Below are 21624 nucleotides of genomic sequence, written 5' to 3' on the forward strand. Positions count from 1 at the left end.
TTCCGATTGTCTGTGGCATTATCATACAAATAAGAAAAAAAAAAAAAGTCCTGCTACTCCAGCATGTGTATGGTTTTTAAAGTTTGGGGCAGTTTTACTATTCCTACTGCTGAAAGTGTAAAGAATGCACGAACAGTGATTTTTGCACGAGTTGCAAAAAAACCACACAAAATATAGTTTCTGCACAGCTGTGTTCAAATGGCGTTCAACTATAGGACAACTGTCATAATAATAAAGCAGACACACACAGCGCTGTCATTGTGGGTTTATATTTTTTTTAAAACTTCAAGGTAACCAGTCATTCACTATCACATCAGCAAGTGCACTTCAGTTATCAGATTCACAGCTTGGTGTCACAAGTGCATGAGAGATTCTTTCAGATTGTGCTCTGTTTGCCGTTTCACAATGACTCACCATGACAAAGATCTGACTCAAAGAACATTTCTACAGAAAATGGTTTTCTTTGGCTAGCTGTGTCCCACACAGCAGCGTCAGGGCATCTGAGATGAAAACTTAGCAGATTCTAAATTAAAAGGTGAAACATATATTTTGTGCAGTAGATCATAAAACAGAAGAAAAAAATAAAGTGTGTAATCAGGTTTTGCCAAGTTGCAGCTTCTTACAAATTACGACTTAAATTACAAACTGCTATGCAGGAAAGCATTGGAAAGGAACACCCTGTAATCCATGGCTGGAATAGAAAAATAAAATATGGCACAAAATTAAGGCTTGAATAAAGACAACTTTTAACACGTACTAATATTGCACTTTTCAAAGCGTAATTACAGGAAAATAATAAAGGTTGGCACGTGTCTGACTAAATTAAACATACTTTATAAAAGAAACAGAAGGATGTGCAGATAAGAATAAACAGCCAAAGCTTCAGTGTACACTGAGCAAACTGTGGGTGTGTTTTTTATGGAAACGTTCGCATCTGTTGTTTTGAGATCATGTCTCAAATATCTACAAAGACTAAGTAATCCCAGCTCTTAATCTTGATAAACTGTAGCACTGAGATATTCAGATTATTGTAAGGAATCAAAGCACTGTTTGGTTTGATTTCAGTTTATTCGTCTAAGAGAGATCCAAATCTCTTATCTTGTGCCCAATTATTGTTGGTTAAAGGCACCTTGAAATGCCTTTGGGAGTTATTTTTAAAGCATAATCTAATCTTCCTATAATTTAAGTGGACGCTGGGATATAAAAAGATATGTATGGGTATACAAACTGTCTCTCACTTATAGTGCTTGCAAGGAAATATCTGAGGTAATATGAATTTTAAACAAGTTATTTTTATCTTTGGCAAATATTTCAAGTCCATCTTAAATGCATATTTTGTCTTCAAAGAGTTAATGAAGGTCAAACAGTGTATTGATCATATTTACTGAACGAGGCCTGTTCGGTGACCGTAGTTGGATTAAACCTTGGTGTGCTTGCCTACAGCCCAACAAGGGGAGCTCTGACCAGGGCTAGTCCTGGGCTGGACGCAGCCCTGACCACAGCTATGTGGTTGTTTGTTCAGCCTACCTGCTCAGAGCTAAATACAGGCACATGATAGATGAGGGACGGCAACACACTTTTACTGGAATGAGGGAGCGTCTACGACTGGAAATCACTCTGGGATCTGTGGGAGCCGGTGTGAACGAGAGCTGCGAGATTTGTGCAGTTTTAAAGCAGGAGGCTGATGTGGTACGCTCTGACGGTTTCCTGGTATAGCATCGGTTAATGTGCAAAAGCTGACATGGCAAAAAGATATTGACTCTGAAAGGGAAAAGCTTTTTGTTCTTTAAGAAAAGAAAATCATTTCCTCTGGGAAAAAAAAAATGAGCCCGACATCCTTGCTCTCCAAAACAATAAATACTGACATAAATAAAAGCCTTCCTAAGAGACGGCAACACTGTGCTCAGTTTCACAGTCAGCACATTTACCTGTGAGAAGAGAACCTGCTCTTCTCAAGTTTCATTTCTGGCTCACTACCTCTCAGAAGATGCAAAAACAAAGAAAAGAAATCTGTAGCGAGAGCTGCAGAAAAATGCTGATGAGGCACATTTCACCAGCTCTACAACACTCAAACTAAAGTCAAAGCAAGGCTTGCTAATTTTGATGAAGCAAAACTTTGGCAAGAAATTGCAACAAACACAAAAAGGATCTGTTTGTAAAGAGATGATGTGTCACCTGCAGTCTGCTGTGCTAAAGACAAACTCCATCCTCACTCAGTAGATCACAGCACACACACCATCTGTCTTCTTAGGCAGTTTTTAGTTTCACTTACTGAAACCAGAAAATCCAGTCACTCTCCACAGCCGTTAACTGTTTTCCTTGGAGAGTCCCAGTGTCAAGTCTCTGCTTGTGGTGGACCACTCCGAGGCAGGGAGCGACACAAAAGTGCCTGAAAGGACAAGTGATGCTCATCAAGTCCTGAGATACTCTGGTGTGGAGTAGTTGAAGAGCATGAAGTCCATGCGATACAGATTGAACAGTTTTTTCTGAAAGAAAGGACTGATGTGCTTAAAGTAACGCCCCGCCATGTGGCCGTCTGTCCTGGTCGTCTTGCCGGACGTTGGAAATTGAAGCATCCCCTCCACTCCGGCCAATCTGAGCACGGCCTGAGCATCGGGCTCCAGAGTCTCGTATTTCCCCACCACGTCGTAGTGGATCAGGCAGGGGTGGCAGAGGGAGTGCACCCGCTCCCAGTGCTCGTTGAAAGGTTCCTCCCGTTGCGTCCGAGGGTCCACAAGATACTGGACAAACTCAGGGAAAGTCACATCATCTCCTTTCTCGAGGGCTTCCGGCTTGGCGTTGGGCCTGTGCCGGCGGATGATTTTAGTTCCGTAGCGTTTGTGGAAGGCAGTGTTGTACCTGCGCGTGAATTTGTTTCTGTAGGCTGACACCAGCCGCTCAAAGGGCTCCCGCACAAAGATGAACTTGAGGTAGCTGCGAAGGCGCTGGTTGATCTCCGCGACCGAGAACTCCGAAAGCGTGCGGAGGTTACCTGCGACGTGGGCCTCATTAGCGGGGATGGCGAGGGGGTCGGTGTAGCGGCCGTCGCTGGTGAGGACCATGAGGACACGCTTCCAGTTAGTGCAGGCTACCTGCAAGTCAGAAAAGGAAACACCTGTGAAATAAAAACATGCACCTGTCTCCCTCTATCATCATCCAATCCGCTCACATTCTCTCAAACCTCTTTCATTTCATCTGTACGTGCTTACCAACCTTGGGTACATAGCAGTAAATAAGGCCATGCATGTCGTCAACAATGAGGTGTTTGAGATCCTCGGGCGAGAGCACGCGGCGCTTCCTCGTGTGGCTCAGACATGCCTGCTCCAGCAGCTCCCTGCGGCCTTGGAGGGACTTGTGAGCTGCCAACAGCTCCAGCTGCTTGTGATGAGGACGATGCAGAGAGAGAAAAAGAGGCACAAACAACTTTCAACAAAAGCCTTTTAAAAACTGCTGAAGGCCAGCTGTCAGTACAGAGTTTAACTCCTTCAAGGATTTTTGAATGTTTGAATGTTAATAAGCAGCTTGATACAAATTTAAAGTGATTTAACTAAATGCAGCATCTCGTCAGAGACTGGAAGCCTGAGCCTAAGTGTTCATTTTGCATTATGTTTAATACTACAGTGTGTTAAGTACTGAGCTTTAGATGTTGCAGTTGGTACAGTCTGTACAGTGAAAGTGAAACTTGCTACCTACTAGCTGTAGCCCTCAAGTCACACTATGTGTGTGCGATTGTGTGTGTGGTGGGACAATATGTGCCATTGTTCTCACCTGGTCTCCATTATAAAGTGTCTGCAGCGGACTTGTCCTGCTTTTCCCTGGTCTGGTGACAGCCTTCAAACCAGCTTCTGCTTTTAAACAACAAACATGTTTTACTAAAATGGACACTGAAACCTCTGAGACGTGAAGTGGACAAAACTGATCATCTCGCTGATCACATACTCCAGAGTGTCTCTGCTCCCAGGTCTGAAAAGTGACAGTAATTCAGTGGTGCCTTAAACCTGCACTAAATAATATTCAGCATTGGGGAAACTCATTTGGGTGCAAAACAAAGAATGACTGTGTAGAAGTGTATGTGGAAACAACCTGTGAAAGCTCTCGTTTGGGTGATCTGAGTAAAGTATTTCCTGACTGAATTTTAATGGAGGACGTTCATTTCTGCCTCTGCAGAGTCACAAAGGAGGACAAAGCAGTGAGCGCTTCAAAGCATTAACGGCTATGAGTACTGAAAAGTGCATTAATGTTGCTTAACACTCCCCAAGGCTGTGGTCTCCCCTAGCTCCACCACGCAACAAAAATTGTCCAAATAAGCAATGAAGCCTAGAAAAAATGCCAAAGCCTTTGATTATAAACTCCAAACTCACCATACACCGCTCTGATAAATGCACTGGAACAAACCCAATCCATGAAGGTCCTGCCCCATAAACCACAGGACCCGCTCTGCACCACAGGACACCTCCAGAGGTCCTGCATTCATTCTGATGGATCAGAGTTGTTCTGCAGCAAGTCTGCTGCATGGTGTGTCATATATCCACAACCACTGATTTAAGTGTAACCACTTCACTGTTATTTTTTCAAAATTCAGTCTGCATGTAGGTGACTAATGAGAAACAGCATCTCATATATTTGCACAAGTTTAAATTTCGCTGTAAAGATGTCCAAATGGAGTTACGGACAGAGCCAACTTTCCACCCATCTGCTGGTCCCGTTCAGTCATGATGTGATCTCCCACCATTCATTTATACTGTAGATTCTATAAAACTCCAACACCTACATTATTAACACATCTCTTTTAGCCTCTCTTTGCTTTAAGAAGACCTTTACCTGCTCACAAACACACACAACAGTTAGCTGTGGACGCGAATGGTGTTAGGCTGACCTGGACGATCTGCGAGAGTCTAGATACTTGTGCCCTTCCTCCTTCTTCAGCCTCTGTAAACACATCTGTCTTCCTCTTCCATTCCTCTATGCCACCCTCCACCCCCCCTCCCTGCAAACACAGTGTTAGTGTTTAGGTCTGCAGCTAATGGCACTAAAGTGAGAACAGAAATTTGTTTTGCACATATGGCTAAATGATGCAGAGGGCTGCTTTATATCAGGCACAACGCCAGAGTAAGACAGAGGTAAGTAGATGTGGGAAGTGTGCTTTATGCAGTTTAGCATTTTGGGGGGAGGGGTGTCTCCATACCATCATATGGAAAGAATATTAACCAGCAAGGTGAATGGCTAGGCTGTAAGTATGGAATCCAGATGGAGACGGAGGCCATTTCCCTCCTACTGTGTCTCTTCTTTTCTACTGAACTACATCAAACAAATAAAATTGAACCCCTGCTGTTCTAAAAACCCATCAGCTGTGCATTCTGGTCTGACAAAAACACTGTCACATGTTCCAGATTGACACGAAGCTGTAAATCATAACTGCTTCCTTCCATTTTGAGGAAGAAGCAAACACAAAAAGGAGAACAAATGGTGACAGAGCAAATGTGTAATGTGCACTCACACAACAAGAAGACGGCGTATCTCAGCTCAAGGCAGGCAGAGGCTGTGGAGACACAACCTCTGCCTGGGCCACAGCCTCTCTGCGTGAGCTCACATGAACCATCAAAATCCTCCACTTCCTCTGGGTAATCTGTGCCACATCATCAGCAACACGCACAGATAGACATCAAGTCTTCCTGGACTCACTGGATACATAACGAAAATCCACACCAGGCCAAAAGAAAGAACATGTCATTTCTGATATGATTTTGTCTAAACCAGTAAAGATGTTTTTTGTCAGCACTCAGGCTAAAAGTCACACTAACTGCAAAGTGGCATCCTGTAGATGTGAAACACTAAGGCTTTAAAATAAGACAGCAACTTCGAGAGATTTATAATTAAAATACATAAGGCATGTGAGCCCTCAGTCTACAGCACAGGTCCACGATTATTAAGGAGATAAGCCTTCAGCAAACCCAGGACACTTCCTCAGGAAGCTGGAAAGTAGGTCAAGAGACACTTGTGGAGGGTTTGTTAATAGTTTACTGTCTGTTTTGAGCATAAACGCTACATGGACATGAAATGTTTGGGTTTTCTATCCATGCCAAAGTCACGAGGAAAGCTCAGGAAATGGCAAATATAGGCCACAATCCAATGTCAACAACTGGATCATCAGCTCCACTCAATACATGACACAAGTGTCTGAGGAGATGCACTCAGTGAGACTGAAAGCAGGGAAAGGGGAAACTAGCATGGCCATAAATGGCAGTAGTATGCAATAGGCACTCTCAAGCCTACACTCTGTTGCTGACACAGACACAGTCACTGTCTGATGATGAAATTTATGTCACACAAGCCCAAGTGGACTCGTGGATGTGGAAACTAAAAACCCACTTCACACTGTGCTGAAGTGAGACAACAGCAAATAACTCAGTTAAATAATGTTAATATGTGTTTTATTATTTTAATAAAACACACATGACCTTTTATATCACCTTTTTTAGATCACCTTTTTATAATAATTTTGTATTTATTTAAAAATGCTAGGCAATCAACATTCAGTGGACTCTGACGCTGCCTTACACACACCTGAATGATTACTGGTCTCAGAGCAAGGAGCATAGCTATTATAGTTTAACACTAGTATTAGATCACTGCTCACATATCTACTCAGAAAAACACACTTAGCAGATATCCACAGTCAAGGTATCACTATCATGGCAGAACTGGAAATGTCAGATATTTGAATATCAAATTATAAAACTTTTAGCTGGACTACAGGCTGTGAGTCAGTCAGTCAGTGTGTAATGTTTAAAGAGCTACTCGATGGATAATCGTGACATGTTGTATAAATCATTGTGGATCCCAGAAATCTATTCACCAGCCTGTCAAACACAGGACTCGGGCTGTTATTTATTTCCTCTTTGTGCCAAGGACGCATTTGTTTCTTTATTCTTTTTCTATTATTAAGACAGACTCTTAATATTCACTGACTGCCAAATTGATGTGAACAGATAAACCCCGGTCACTGCTATCTGTGCAGCCAAAAAATATCATTTCCCTCAATACATTAGTTTGTTTTTGTGGTTTGCAGCTGATAAGCACAGTTGCAATATCTAAGTCAAGTTTGTAGTCAACATGACACACACTTTACTTGCATAACTTCTAAATATGGGTGTATACGGTCCGCTCTAAATTGTTCAATCACGAATTCCTCTATCAGGCCAACTTTTTTGATATTTTATAATACATCACATGACCACGAATACATCTGTGGTTACTATGCTCTGATCATTGTGAAGCTTAGTTTCTTTTTTTCTTTTTTTATGTGTATGTGTGTGTAGAGTGTTCTATCACACTCCACCAGAAAACCACCACTTCCTCTCATATCAGGAAGTGACAACATACCCATAGCTGAAGAGGAGCAGAAGCGGCCCCAGTCTCATTACATGCAAAAAGCCCTTGTGGGACTTGGAATAATGGCAGTTTTGTCCCCACTCTACAAAGGCAAATCACAACCCTGCTTTACTGGCAAAGAAGCTGCTTCCTCTTTTGGAAACCTCTTCACCTCTATGATCATAATGCATACAAGGCACAGAAAATTATGCTGCATCACTTGTACTGCATGGGTGTATAATTCAGCTTAATTGCACTTCAAAAGAAGGCCTATCTTTATTAGTTTCCATGAGCTGTAAGAAAGAGGAAATGTAATGTATTTTATGTGAAGTAAATAAAAGTCTGGCTCACCAGCAGCTGACAAAGGCAGGAAAGACTACAGCATTATCAAGACTAACGTGTCACCAGGCAGAGTCCGATTCACGGTGTCACAACATTCATGTGCTACAGACTGCAGATGTTGGTGATTACACAAACTAGATCTGGTAGTTTTACACTAAGTGACACTAGCGAGCTGGCAGCCGCTTTCCATTTTACTCTTATTCTTCTTACTTTTACTTGCACACCTCTTACAAACATTCAGCAGATGCACTGACTAACCAGTTCCTGTAAGTCATCACATCCTTTTTCACCTAAAAAACCTGAAAAATCTGATGTCAGACTTGAGGTTCGCTTGAAATTTATCTTCTCTGAAACAACATGTAGCATGTAATGAACTGATCTATCTGAGACATCACTGCAGCTAACAGTCTGTCGATGCATCTGCCTTTATTGTTTCTACACCTCTGCCCATCTGCGTTTCAGCACGGTTCATTCAAAAGTCTTTTTTACGTTCCAGTAATTTCAGTGAAACCTCACATCGTTCGACATCCAACTCCAGCAACCGTCAGCTCGGCTTTGTCAGTATTCTTACACAAGAAGAAGCTGAACACGTCTGATTCATAATTACAGAGTAGCACAGTTGTGTAAAACATGTCAGATAAAGTCAGGCATACTTCAGTACAGCTCCAGTTTGAACTAATTTTCTGTCTCCTGATGCAACTGTTGAGAAAATGTTCAGACGCTAAGATGACATTGTGTTTTTTATGAACTCGAACAGTTCATAAAAAACATAATTTAAGGTTTGGGTACACGCACTGCTGCCACAAACAGAATCCAATCCTGTGTGAACCTCTGCAATGTGACCAGTGCACTCCGGTCTCTTACACAGATCTAAATGTTACAAACACATCAGCGCTAAAAAGCTAAAAACATGGCACCAATGCAGTTTAAGCTGACTATAAATAACTTCATCTTTATGTACTTAAGACACTAGCCTTATTAACCATATTAACACCTTTTACATTACAATACTAACACAGCACAAACTGCCAACAGGTGTAGCACATGGTGTGATGTGCTCTCTAATGAGCTGTTGGCTCTGTTGGAGACCTTAAAGACATCACTTGTTGCGTCACAGCAGCTGCACTGTTATCAGTGTCAGTGGCTAGTGATAAGTGGCGGTGTGCACACATGCAAATGAAGAGTGTACTTAGTTTATTTGATTAAGCTACATGTATGAATAGATATGCAAAGATTGTGTCTGTATATGTGTTTAATGACAAAGGTTTACAGTGGTTGTCTACAATATGTTTAGGTGAAAAACAATCCCCACAGTCTATGCATGGGTGAGATGACAGAGTGGGCCCTGATGATGCTGTTTAGAGCTTTGATGTGGAATCCATCACTGTCACAAGACCCAGAGAGGATTTGGCATCAATGATGGCTGTCAAAACAGCCTTCAAAACTCTGTCAGTCATGGCTGACAGTTTGCTTTTTCGCATTCGGTGAATTCAGTTTCCTGTGTGTGGTGGCAGCTATAACAGTCCACTCCAGACTTAAAACGTAAATCAGAACAGCTCATATTGTTCAGATGCCACGGGCACATCACTGTTGAGCAGACAGTTTGCTATTGTTTCCCATAGCTAGGGAACACAGACACAGAGGCTTTACCACCCTACAGCAGGCAAAGTTGCATACAGCTGTCCAGCAAATGAAGTGGAATAAAACCGGCGAGGGTGAACACAGAGCAAACAGCACCGTGAGCGGAGAAAATATTCATGTTCAGAAATGATGATTCTAGCAAATCCCATGACAAAAAAATCAAAACCCTATATTAACTATGGCAGGACGACTGACTTGGCCACACAAAATGATGCTTTGCATCTTTTAATTGGACCAAACTGTAAATTTTATGCTGATGAAAGAAAATGGTTTCCTGTGTCAAACTGAAAGAGCACAAAACCTTTTAAATTAGCGCAGCCACAGAAGCAGTTCAAAGCACTTTTAAAGGTGACACATGTGCTCCTGGTTTGACAACACACATGTTTAGATGCTCAAAGGACACTCGCATAGTGATACTGAGGCAGCTCAGCTGGGTCAGAGCAGCCACATGAAAGAAGAACGAGTGGCAAAAGATTCAATTCTATTCTTGTACAAACAGTGATGTGTTTGATCAAAAAGACCGGGTGGAAACAGGTTACGTCAGGGAAATTTCAACAGTGTCACAAATCTTTTTGTTTGACTTTTGGGGGAGAGCTAAAAGTAAAATGTAAGTGGGAATGGTAATGTTGCTTCTGGAACCAATCAAACCAATTTACTGTTCACACTTTAAAGTGGAATGATGAATATAGACTTCCTCTGCCTAACAGATCTTGGTGAGATTGCTCACTGAGTGATATTCCAGACCGTGTATGTTAGCACAAGTAATTCAAATTCAATTCTGGATTCAACAGGGAGTCAATGAAGAGAAGAAATATGAGATATATGATCTCTTTCTACTCCCTGTCTGTACTCTCACTGCTCCATTCTGGATCAACTGAAGGCTTTTTCAGAAACTTTTAGACCAACCAGATAACAATAGCAAAGTAATGAATGTAGGAACAAGCATCACTCTGAGAGAGGATGTTTCTAAAAGTGACCCCAAGGTTCCTAACAGTTTTACTAGAGGCCAACCCAATGCAATCTAGAGTAAGTATCTTAAATATTGCTTATTTTCTTTAAAAATTATATCATATTAAATTTTGTGTCCCTTCACATTAATCACCTGGTTGTCCAAGTATCCCCCTGCAGTGGCTGCATGGACACTGTATGTTGTCAATCTAAACTGCCTGACCATAGTTCACTGCTGATCAAGAATTAGACACACAATATATTCATTGATGTCAAAGGGTCAGTCATAACATCAACACTAAGCCTCTTGTAATATACATCACAATCTCATTTCAGTCAAATTCCTAACTAAGTGAGCATTTAATGGCGTAACACATGACATGACTTGGGCAAATGAGTTCATAAGACCACTCTGGACAGGACTTTGTGTTACTTTCTTAAACTCCCAACCGAGGGTGTTGTTTTAGGAAGTCAGACAATAGAACCACAACAATTATATGCACCATGCTTCCTGTCGCTGCTGGGACTACTGTACTGTACTTTCTTGAGTCATGTGGTTGGAACAGAGTTGGAAATAAGTCTTTGGGTTGACAAACACAAGACAGAGCACTGGAGGAGCAGTCGGCAGCAGCAAATGTGCTAATGTTTGGGCTGCTGCATACTGGTTCATCAGGAGTGTGAGCGAGACAAAAGACAAAATGACAACTGAGAATGTGAACGAAAACTCTAGCCATAGTGTTATCGAACATTACACCCCAGGGGATCAAAAGGAACCTGATGAGGACTTTGAGTGTTTAGATAATGTACAAGTCACACAACTGACCCATGCATGAGTGTCACCGCCCACTTCAATGAGACTATACTGCCTTTCATGAGCCCTCAGTAGATTCTCCCATGGAGAATTCAGCAAATATGTCACTTTGGTTTATGTTCACCTTATGGAAATTGTCCTGAGGATACTGCAGAAAATTATCAATGTTTTTTAATTTGTGGGATTATTTCCCAACAATTTAAAACAGTTTGACAGCAGTTCACAGGCAGTTTTTGTAATAATTGAAGTTTTTGCCAGAATTTGCCAGAATTTAGATTTTAGTTCATTATACGTACCCATGGTATTTATTTACATTTTCTTGTCCAGTGTTATAGTACATTTATCATGTTCAGCTTCTGATAGAAAATATTTAAACCAAGATTCACCTTATATTTTCCTAATCCCACTTAGGAGTCAAAAATGAAGCTTCAGGTTTGTCAGATGTAGTGATTTTAGTGATTCAATCTTCATCATGATACAAATGTATAGTACTGACTGAAATGACAAAAAAAAAAGATGACTTTTATCCATATCGCTCAGACCTGACAATAATCTTGTATGCAGCTGTAGAGATCAAGTATTATTTTTGTACTGGGATGGCAAAGTGTTACAGAATTCAAAAGGCTGTTAATGTGACGAAAACACCACAGTGAAGTAACACCAACCACACACAACTGTCCACACTGTTTGACACTGATTACCCAATCCTTCACCAACAGTCACACTATTATTGGAAGTGATTTCCACTGCAGCTAAGACCTGGTTACTCCCACAAGGAAGTCTGTCACTTGTAAGTCTTGGTTTTATTAGGGCACCATCCAGATCCAGCTTTGGTTTGATATGATAACCTTGGCTTAAGGTAACAAATGTATCTGCCTTTTGCTGTGATAAATGAATCAGTCTTTTGTGTGTAAGGCAGCATCAGACTCGACTTAAAAATTAATTTCCTAACTTAATAAAACTAGAAAAGCAAATAAATCCGACAGCATCAATTTCTGGAACTTGAATTTATTAATAAGATAATAAATGACAAAAGGACAACAACAAATATATTACAAATAGTCTTTTCGCAACTCTGTTAGACTGGCTGCCTTTTACTTTCATTTTCTTTTTTCATCTTGTTTTTTTTCTTTGTTCTGAGTACACCTCATTTCACCTCTCCTCTCACACATGCCACATGTGGAGGGGACCTCACAGAGACAGATGTAGTGAAACAATGTTAGTTAAGTTGGTGGCAACAGGTTATGTAAGCAAACTAAAAACCTGCAAACAAACAACATAAGAATAGTGAGACCATCAAGATCAAGCATCATTATCAGAACTCATTTGATCTCAGTTTTTGGTTAAATTAAACACTTCAGCAAACAGAACCTGGTGATCAAGTCAGGGAGAAATTCCTCCAAAATGAAACTTTGCTGTTAGCTTCCTACAGGCTAAGACAACTCCCCAGCTAATTTAGGCACGCCGCTGCTGATGGGTGCCGCTGTGCTCCATCCGATCATCTTGTCACTAGCCGATGGGGCTGGGCCATATCATACCGTTCACGGTAATACCGGTGAATAATGTTGGGCAACAATAAGAAAATTAAATATTGCGATAGAATATGGGTAAAACATGCATGCGCAGTAGGGCTGCCACAAACGATTATTTTGATAGTCGACTAGTCACCGATTATTTTTGCGATTAGTCGACTAATCAGATCATCATCCATTAGACGTAAAACTACAGCTTATTGCACCAGCAGCATCTGCTCTTATATAACTATCTTTAGCTTACAGCTTTAAGTGTTTAAGGTCTGTGCTAACTAAAAATAAAGACAAGATGATAGTTTATTAAATTTTAATGAAATTTGCAGATTGTTTCGGTGAAGTTTAATAAACTCCTTGCTATCTAAAATATAACAGGACACTGGAGTATATTCTCCAGCATCTCTCACTTCTGATAATCAGCTGTCTGCTTGACGTTTATTCAGCTGTGTAAAAACTATAACTTTAATCTCAGACAAACTGATTTACTCAGGAACAAATAAAATACTAAAAAAAAAAGCCAAACAATAACATTTTAAGTTATCTAAGTGACTCATATATATTTAACCTGAGTAGCGAAAGACGGCGGTGGGTTTGAAAACGATTTGCGGGGAGTCCGGTGTTCTCACGGCGCTAGTGAGCCTAGCCCCCGGCTCGCTAACGAGCTAGTGGGTAACAGATGTCTCCGAAAACGTCGGAGCGCTTTTGAAAATATGTGGTGTCCTGATAAACTGAGCAGATATTTGAGGTTTACACAGCTACATTCTCGCCTGAAAATATGTTAAACGTTTATTTTGTGACCCAGAAAGAATAATAAGAGTAACATTAAAACTAACTAGCTGCCGCCATTGTTGGAAACTGCGCTGGGCCGCGCTATGAATTCTGGGACACAGCTGCTTCTTCTTCTTCTTCCTGCCATCTTCTGTTTCAGTCCGTTATTACACTCTTAAATCCTGCCACTTATTCCTGCGTCTTTTGTGATCGTACAAAGTTTCAAACGACGCGTCGACTATTAAATCAGTCGTCGACGATTTTGATAGTCGACGTAATCGTGACTAGTCGACAAATCGTGGCAGCCCTAATGCGCAGTACCTTTGTTTTCATACGCACATGGTGGAAAAAGCATGGCGGCGACAGAGAATGAGAAGAGCGAAAGTGGATTGTTGAATGAAACGGATGAACCAGAATTGGTTTGTAAAAATGCTGCAACTTCAGTGGTGTGGAACTGGTTTAGCTTTCGTCCGTCAGATACACGACAAAGCACTATTTTTGGTAGACCATGCTAGCGGGCCGTCGTTATTACCGTGTTTTTTGGAAAATACGGCACACTTAAAATCAATCCTTTGATTTTTCTGAAAATCGACAGTGCCCCTTATAATCCGATTTTATGTGGTACACGGTGCTCGAAATCTGTCAAATGTTTTAGTACGACTTTGCTAAGCTACGAAGCCGCACCGCTTGATGGATTGTTGGAGCATTACGGCTATCATAGGCAGGAGCCTCGCGGAGTGATACGTACTGTGCTTCAACATAATATTACCGTATTGTGTGTGTATAACCTCTTTTTAAGTTTTGTGGATATTAAACATGGTTATGCTGAGGATATGTCGGCCAGTTTCCACTGGAAATGCCTTTTGGTTAAACTGTCTGCAAGGAATTTACATTTGCACTGTTACATTTTTATATAACTTTAATGCACATAAAAAACAGCTGCTTGTTTAAGTGAAAATACATTGATGGGTTTTTTTGTACTAATAAAGTTGTGGATTGTAAAGTATTTTGTCTAGTGTCAATTATATCGTCAGTTATATCGTCATCGCAAATTTTCAAATGTATATCGTGATAAATATTTTTGGTGATATCGCCCTGCTCTACTACCCGATCACATTGTTGTCACTGATATCACAATCAGATGGGGACATCCAGATGTCAAATACAAGAAAGAATATCTAAGACTAAGTATCTCGTCAAAATGTGTGTTAAATGCTCCTGGTGTGTAAATGCATTTCCTGTGGCTATGGTCCAGAATTTTGTTTAGAACCAGCTGAAAACAAGTTGAAAGTCTATAATCATATACCATTATCGTTATCATATACCATTACAACTAAAAACTATAATCTATATAATAATCAATGGCATATTGTCTCACGTTAAAACGCATGCCTGCAAGTGTTTTCAGAGCTGTGCTGTTATCAGCTGCTCCAAAAACGAAGGGAAAACGCAAAAATAGTGAGGCTAAATACAGAAGCTCCTTGTTGGTTGTGTGGTTTGTTTCCTGACTGACATCCCACTTTTGCTCTATTATTGGTGATTTATTGATTTATTTCTGCAAAAGAATTCATTCCAAGGTATCACACAGCAGAATGTTACATGTCAAACAGCCAGACAAACTGCATCTTTTCAGGAACTTTCAAACATCAAACAAATAAAACCTGGACAAAGAAAAGCACCTGCATTGTATTTTACACAGCTGAAGCAAATACCCCAAATACTTTAATAAAAGTGACCCCAAGGTTCCTCACAGCCGCTCCTGCGCTGACACAGGAGCGGCGAGTCCGGCGACCAGGCTGTTTCGTCTTTGCCGAAAGCACAGCATTGCAAATAAGAGCAGAACTTAAAGAATCAATCTCACCAGGCTAGTAACGATCCGATACCGATGACGACTTGGTGTCTATAAAATCGATATTTGGATCGATCCGCCTACCACTAGTGTAAAATGTATTAACACATCTAAATAGGTTTTTTGACTGGAGAAGAAGAGCATTATAGACAAGTTACAAATGAACCTTTGATTAATTATGGAATTAGTAATGTTAAAACGAAGAAGCTTTAAAAAATAAATAAATAAAACATAGCGCATACTGTAAAAGGCTGAACCGCTCACTACCTGCATTTTAAAATTGACGTCATAGCTGGCTACAATTGATTACAGTTCAGCGTTTAACACAATAGTGCCCTGCAGACTGTTCACAAAGCTGAGGGATCTGGGACTTAACAGCCGTCTGTGTGCATGGGTGTTGGACTTCCTCACTGGCAGAACTCAGGTGGTGAGGGTGGGCAGGTGCTTCTCCAACAGCATCACCATCAACACAGGAGCACCTCAGGGATGTGTCCTCTCGCCACTGATCTACTCCCTCTACACTTCAGACTGTGTGGCCACCCACGGCTCCAACACCATTGTGAAGTTTGCTGACGACACAGTGGTGTTGGGTGCCATCTCCAACAATGATGAGGCGGCCTACATGGATGAAGTGAAGAATCTGGCATCGTGGTGCCAGGACAACCACCTCCAGCTGAACATCAGCAAGACCAAGGAGCTGGTGGTGGACTTCAGAAGGGGTCAGCACAGAGACTACAAGCCCATCATCATCAATGGAGCTCCAGTGGAGAGGGTGCAGTCCTTCAAGTATCTTGGTGTCCACATCTCCTCAGACCTGACATGGGCTGCCCACATTCAGGTCCAGACCAAAAAGGCTAGGCAGCGCCTGTATCACCTACGACAACTGAGGAAGTTCAGGGTCTCTCCAAAGATCCTCAGGATTTTCTATACAGGCGCTGTGGAGAGCATCCTCACACAGAACATGACATCGTGGTTTGGGAACAGCTGTGTGAAGGACCAAAAAGCTCTCCAGAGAGTGATCCGTACAGCAGAACGCTGCTGCAGGATTGCTCTCCCCCCTCTTCAGGACACCTACACCAGGAGATGCCGGACTAGAGCAGCGCAGATACTGAAGGACCCGTCCCATCCTGGCAACAAACTGTTCCAACTTCTGCAATCTGGTAGAAGGTTCCGCATCTTCCGGGCAAGGACAGAGAGACTCAAGAGGAGCTTCTATCCCCAAGCCATCCGTGCCCTAAACACACACACCCGCCCGCTCACATCATCTATAATTGACTGAGACAGGACTCTCTTCCAGACACTAAACCAAGGCACAATGTACATTTCAATTCCTTTAACTTTAAATATGTTTATATTGTCTATCCTGTAAAATAGTCAGATGTCTATTCATATTAATGTACAGAATTCACCTGCTTGCTGCTACTACTGCACATTCACCCAGTGTATATACTATATGTATGTGTATATATATATATATATATAATGTTCTTCCTCTACACCCCCCCCCCAATTTTTGCACATGTCGAGGAGCGTGTAAGGCTACATTTCACTGTGTGTTATACTTGTATAACTATGCATGTGACAAATAAAGAACCTTGAACTTGAACTTGAACAAAATAATAAATAAATTCAAAGAAATTATTGTAAAAACAGAAGAGTTAAAGTTTATCATTTTGTCCACATCTCCCGGCATCCAGCGTTCACACTGCTCAACCTCAGTTTTCAGCTCTTTACATCCTCAGCTCTGCTCTTCAAACCTGAAACCATCCGATTCTACTGCTCTATTCTCAATTTCACTCTTTATTTGCTCGGATTAGTTCTCCACACTCAGAACTCTATTGCTCCCAAACAGCCAAGTGGCTGGCCAGTGTATCTGCCACTGCTCAATATCCTATCTGCGACTCACACACTGCTAGCCCCTACTTTAATGATAACAGATGGCTAATGTGGCTAACAGGTAATTGCTAATAAACTGCTAATGTTAACGTGTGGCCAGGTTAAGCTTGCTTAACCTGCTAAAATGGAAGCTTTACCTCTCTAAATTCCCCCTGCAGTACATGAACGTTAATTACTTCAGCTGTTAATGAAAAAAGAAGCCATGTGCAAGTCTGCCTGCAGTGGTTGCAATTTAATATCGTAATTGAATATTCATTTTAGTATCAAATTACTATTAATACATGAGTACTGATTCTTTTAAACCCTAGTACTGGGTGTATGTTACTTTGTGCTTCAGTACAGATAAACTCAGTTAGCTTTCTGTTAGCTGTTTACAATTGTTTGTGTTTCTTCTGCTGTCTTACCTCAATTATCCAACATTTTCACACAGTTGAACTCCCAATAAATCTGTTCTTCGATACATATTATTGAGTCACAAAACAGAACAACTTTGAAACATGGCAAATTAACTACGGGGCAAAGCTGCTAACATATTTAAGCTGTTTCCCAACCCGCTGCTACACATCTGAAGTCCAGATTTTTGTAACCGTGACGTTGTCAAAAAAACTCTACATTCACAAGTAGAGAAACTTAAAAAGAAGAAGTACGATGATAACCTAACGCAGACTAAACACCTACACAACTGAGAAGGACAGTAAGGCACAGGTAAACTTATTCAAGGTAACAAGGTGGGGGGGGGGACTAAGGAAAGAAGGGTTGGCTGAGGTCAGCTTAACTCGACGCGACTCAACTTTTAAGCATTCTCCATGAGCTGGTAGTACCTGGTAACAGGCACTTTGTTAGTAGTGCTCAACTGGGGATCCAAGTGATCTGAGCAGATATGAAAATGTGACATCAACAGAATGCGTGCCACTGATTAGCTAGTCTCAATCAATGATTAAAGTCAGTGATGATGAGGGCATGTCCTTCACAAAAATCAAAGTCTGACAAAACGCCACCAATGAGCAGCAGGTACCTTCACCTCGACGTCCTCCATTGTTTTGGCATTCGTGTCACATACAAATGACATCACTGGTATTTTGACCATGTTGCTATAACAACAACACACACACACATTAGGTGGTACACACACACACATTAGGTGGTACTTGATAGTAATGGGAAATGTTGAGTTGAGCTGCTTTATGTCAAGCCGAGAAGGTACCAGTGGAAAATCCCTATAGGGAACTAACCTTCATTTTTAACAGGCATACGCTGTACACTGAAAGGGAGACCAAGCACATACTGAAACAAAAAAACAACTATACACAGACAAGGAACTGAAATGGAAACCAGCACAAAGATAAAACTATTAACTGATCTGTCAGAAATCACGGGGATGATCCAGGACACCATGACACACGACTTTATGGTCAGTGTAACTGTACCAAAGCCACAATGGAAATCCCATTAACTGTCTGCAACATTTGTGTTAATCATCACGTTTTCAGGTCTTAAATCCATTTTTTTCTCTACTTAAGCATCTGCAGGAAAAACAGTTCTTTAAGGTTACTCATCACAAAATCCTTCGTGACACCAGGGCTTATGGAACGAGTTCTGGATCGAACCACAGATCTGAACTATGGAAAAATGCAATACCTTATGAATATCTAAAGGGAGTAGGCTGAAAAGTATCTAAAGATGCTAAAGATTGTGCCCTGTTTCATTTCAGAAAAAGGTAAATTAAACAACGCTTGGATCTCGGTTTTTAAATTCACGCTCAGTAGATGTTCTGCTGACATCCAGTTAATTAGTCTTCTTTATTGTGGCTGCAACCTGCTTTTCATGTGGTTTTCATTTGCTACTAGCGGGTTCTAATGCAGCCAAGCCTCAATGGGTCAACCAGTAAGGGTATATAATCTGTAGATGGAAGGGGGAGGTCAATGAAAGTGCTTTAGTGTGCTGCTTGTGGAGTTGGCAACATGTGGTCTGTGTGTCTGCTACTGAAAGCCATAAAATGTGATTTCAAGCTTTTTTGTTTTTTGTTTCAGGTGTGTGTTTTTTGATATTCAGGGGGTGCATGTGATTATTTCTTTTGCCATTTCCTTAATACGTGCAGTGTTACCCTGGATACTGTTCAACAAAAACAAAAAACAAAAAATCCCCACACCGACTGATGGAAAATCCTCTTGCACAAAAATATCGCTTACAGCTGATTTGTCTGGTTTCTGTGCTCTGCTGCTTTTTCTCTCCTTGACAAACCAATTTAAATATTTGTTCTTCCTCTTCTCTAAGCGCATGTGCTGCTTCACTTCAGTATGCATGGCAAGGCACAAATCCATCATCTGGACATCTCTTTCACCCCCCTACTCCTCACCCTGGATGTCTGCAGTCCTTTTTCTCTGTGCTGCCCAGCAAACAAAGACAGAGGAGAGTAGAGGTAAAAGGAGGAGAGTAGAGTCACGGTGGAGGAATATGTGTGTGTATGTATGTATGTATAATTGTGTGTGCGTGTGTGTGTGTGTGTGGGGGGGGGGGGGGGGGTTCTCTCTCCAAAGGCAGAGGGCTTTCAAACCCTTACACCTTTTCCATGTGAGCTTATTCACGCTTCATTATGCCACCGTTAAAACTTCACAGTTTTGCAAAATTGACTGCAAAGGATGCAGACTCTAGCAAGACCACAAGACCAAAAAGCACGAAGAGCTTTATAACTTGTATTTTCCTCGCTATTAATTAGTCATTCACTTGCCCTAAACCCTAAATCCAGTGTGTGTGCCTAATTATCTGTAGTTTCTTTCACTCGTTACACCAGCGTATATTTTCCACGACAGCGAATGAGAAGAAGAGCTAGCTTAGCTAACGTCAATAAAGTGCGGACCCTCTGCTTTCTCCTTCCTTGTGATAACCACACAATATATCGAACACAGTTTTATTTGCCGTATCTAAATACATTAAAAAAAATGTTCGTTAAATAGTACCCCACTCACTGTTTCCCCAGTGAGTGGAATATATATGTGTGGGCTTACCTGGTTTAGTGATGCTCTGAAAGTACAGCACGAGAACGAACAGCGAGCCGAGGCACGTCGCCAGAAACAGGCGTCCTCCCCGAGGCATCTTCATCCTGAAGCCCGGCTCTGCTGACGGAGCCTCCGACCCCCCCTCTTCGCTGCCTCTACGCAGTTCATGCGAGACCGCCCGATGGCAGATACGAGACACTTGAAAGCGATATGGACCTATTCATTAATTACGGGAAGCAAACGCCCAACCAGAGAGAAACAACAGCGCAGTAATAAAACCCGTTAATTGTAACGTCAAGGATATAAATCCACTTCGCTCTGGTCGCTACTTAAAAAAAAAAACAACAAGAACAACAATATTAATTATAATGGCACTTTAGATAACATTGGAAATAATGTCATGTTGATATTACAGTCCCCCCAAAAGTTATTAACAGTCCTGTTTCTTCTTAGCTCTATTTGCTACCCCCGCCTGTGGTGTGTAGAGTTTGTCGAAGCTACACAAACTTCTCCTCCGCCAAACTGGAGACCGGGTACCCTTGCCATGACGTCACACCCCCCTTCTCCTCATGCGTACTCTCCCACATCAATGCTGCATTCAGGGACAACAGGACAATTTGGCCATGATGAGGTTTTTTGAGTTAATGTAATGTAGTTATACTTGTCGCAGTATTGTGTATTGTATGAAAATGAAGAAGTGTCATCCCACTGTTGTAAAAAAAAAAAAAGGCAGGCAGAAAAAAGTACATTCGCATTAAACTTTATATACTTTTTTAATTAGCAGAATGTTTCTATTCGGCTTACGACCTGCATTTTAAGGCAACATCGCACTACAGCCATGGCATGTCCTGTCTTTGACTACAACTAGTGTATAAATGGCAACAGTTCAATGAAGTATTTGGATAAAACAAGTAAAGCTTCAATGGCTTTTTTTTTAGCAAAATAAAAAAATCACTAAACTTACATAAATAAAAGAATACGTAAATGCTCAGATTAAATAAACATACAAAACAGATAGTGAAGAGGCTGAGTTGTATTTTGCCATCACTTCACCAGGAATAACAACTCATGTATTAAAAATACATGGAATACATGAATGTGTTATTAACTTCCTTGTAATTATTTCTTTTTTTTAAATCCTCTTCTTGAACCTCAAGATTTGAATATCTAGAGTTCCATAAATTGCAATTTTTGCACCAGGTTTTTTTTTTTCACACTCTAGTTAAACTTCCCTTCTGAACATACACATACTTTTTAACTATCAGGCCTCGGGGAAGTTACTGAGTTCTAGTACTGCTTCAAATGTCATGTACAGTGTGTTGAGTGTTACAAGTTTTACAGTGGATATATTTTCAGTTAGTTACCTAGAGAATGGAGATAAAATCATCAAAAGAGAAAATAGAAACTGGGCTTGAGTCCAATAAACGAAACAGATTTTTATCAAAAGCATCCCTACAGAAAGCTCATTTTCAT

At 41.1% G+C, this 21624-nt stretch overlaps 1 protein-coding gene across 4 annotated transcripts; it reads right to left on the reverse strand.

Annotated features, from left to right (window-relative positions):
• Positions 1–253: 253 nt before the first annotated feature.
• On the reverse strand, positions 254–20933 carry LOC113013308 (carbohydrate sulfotransferase 11-like). 4 transcript variants are annotated; one of them, XM_026154115.2, is made up of 4 exons: positions 20161–20933; positions 3769–3848; positions 3214–3375; positions 254–3092 (listed from the first exon to the last, which is right to left on the reverse strand). In XM_026154115.2, exons 1-4 carry the CDS (start codon positions 20252–20254, stop codon positions 2412–2414), a joined length of 1017 nt encoding a protein of 338 aa, XP_026009900.1. In that variant the 5' UTR covers positions 20255–20933; the 3' UTR covers positions 254–2411. The 4 variants fall into 4 exon arrangements, with proteins under 4 accessions (XP_026009900.1, XP_026009898.1, XP_026009901.1 ...); XM_026154113.2 differs by having other exon boundaries at positions 3214–3378; XM_026154116.2 differs by having other exon boundaries at positions 3769–3845; positions 20161–20932.
• Positions 20934–21624: the final 691 nt, after the last annotated feature.

The sequence above is a fragment of the Astatotilapia calliptera genome, chromosome 20, assembly GCF_964374335.1.
Source record: "Astatotilapia calliptera chromosome 20, fAstCal68.1, whole genome shotgun sequence".
NCBI classification, from domain to species: domain Eukaryota; kingdom Metazoa; phylum Chordata; class Actinopteri; order Cichliformes; family Cichlidae; genus Astatotilapia; species Astatotilapia calliptera.

What these genes read in the sequence shown, in the direction of transcription:
- LOC113013308 (XM_026154113.2), bottom strand. Translation starts at nt 20,254, where the DNA reads ATGAAGATGCCTCGGGGAGGACGCCTGTTTCTGGCGACGTGCCTCGGC. An exon ending in CACTTTATAATGGAGACCAG is followed by an intron (nt 3,379 to 3,768) that starts GTGAGAACAATG and finishes CCTCATCACAAG; the next exon opens with CAGCTGGAGCTGTTGGCAGC. An exon ending in TTTACTGCTATGTACCCAAG is followed by an intron (nt 3,093 to 3,213) that starts GTTGGTAAGCAC and finishes TCTGACTTGCAG; the next exon opens with GTAGCCTGCACTAACTGGAA.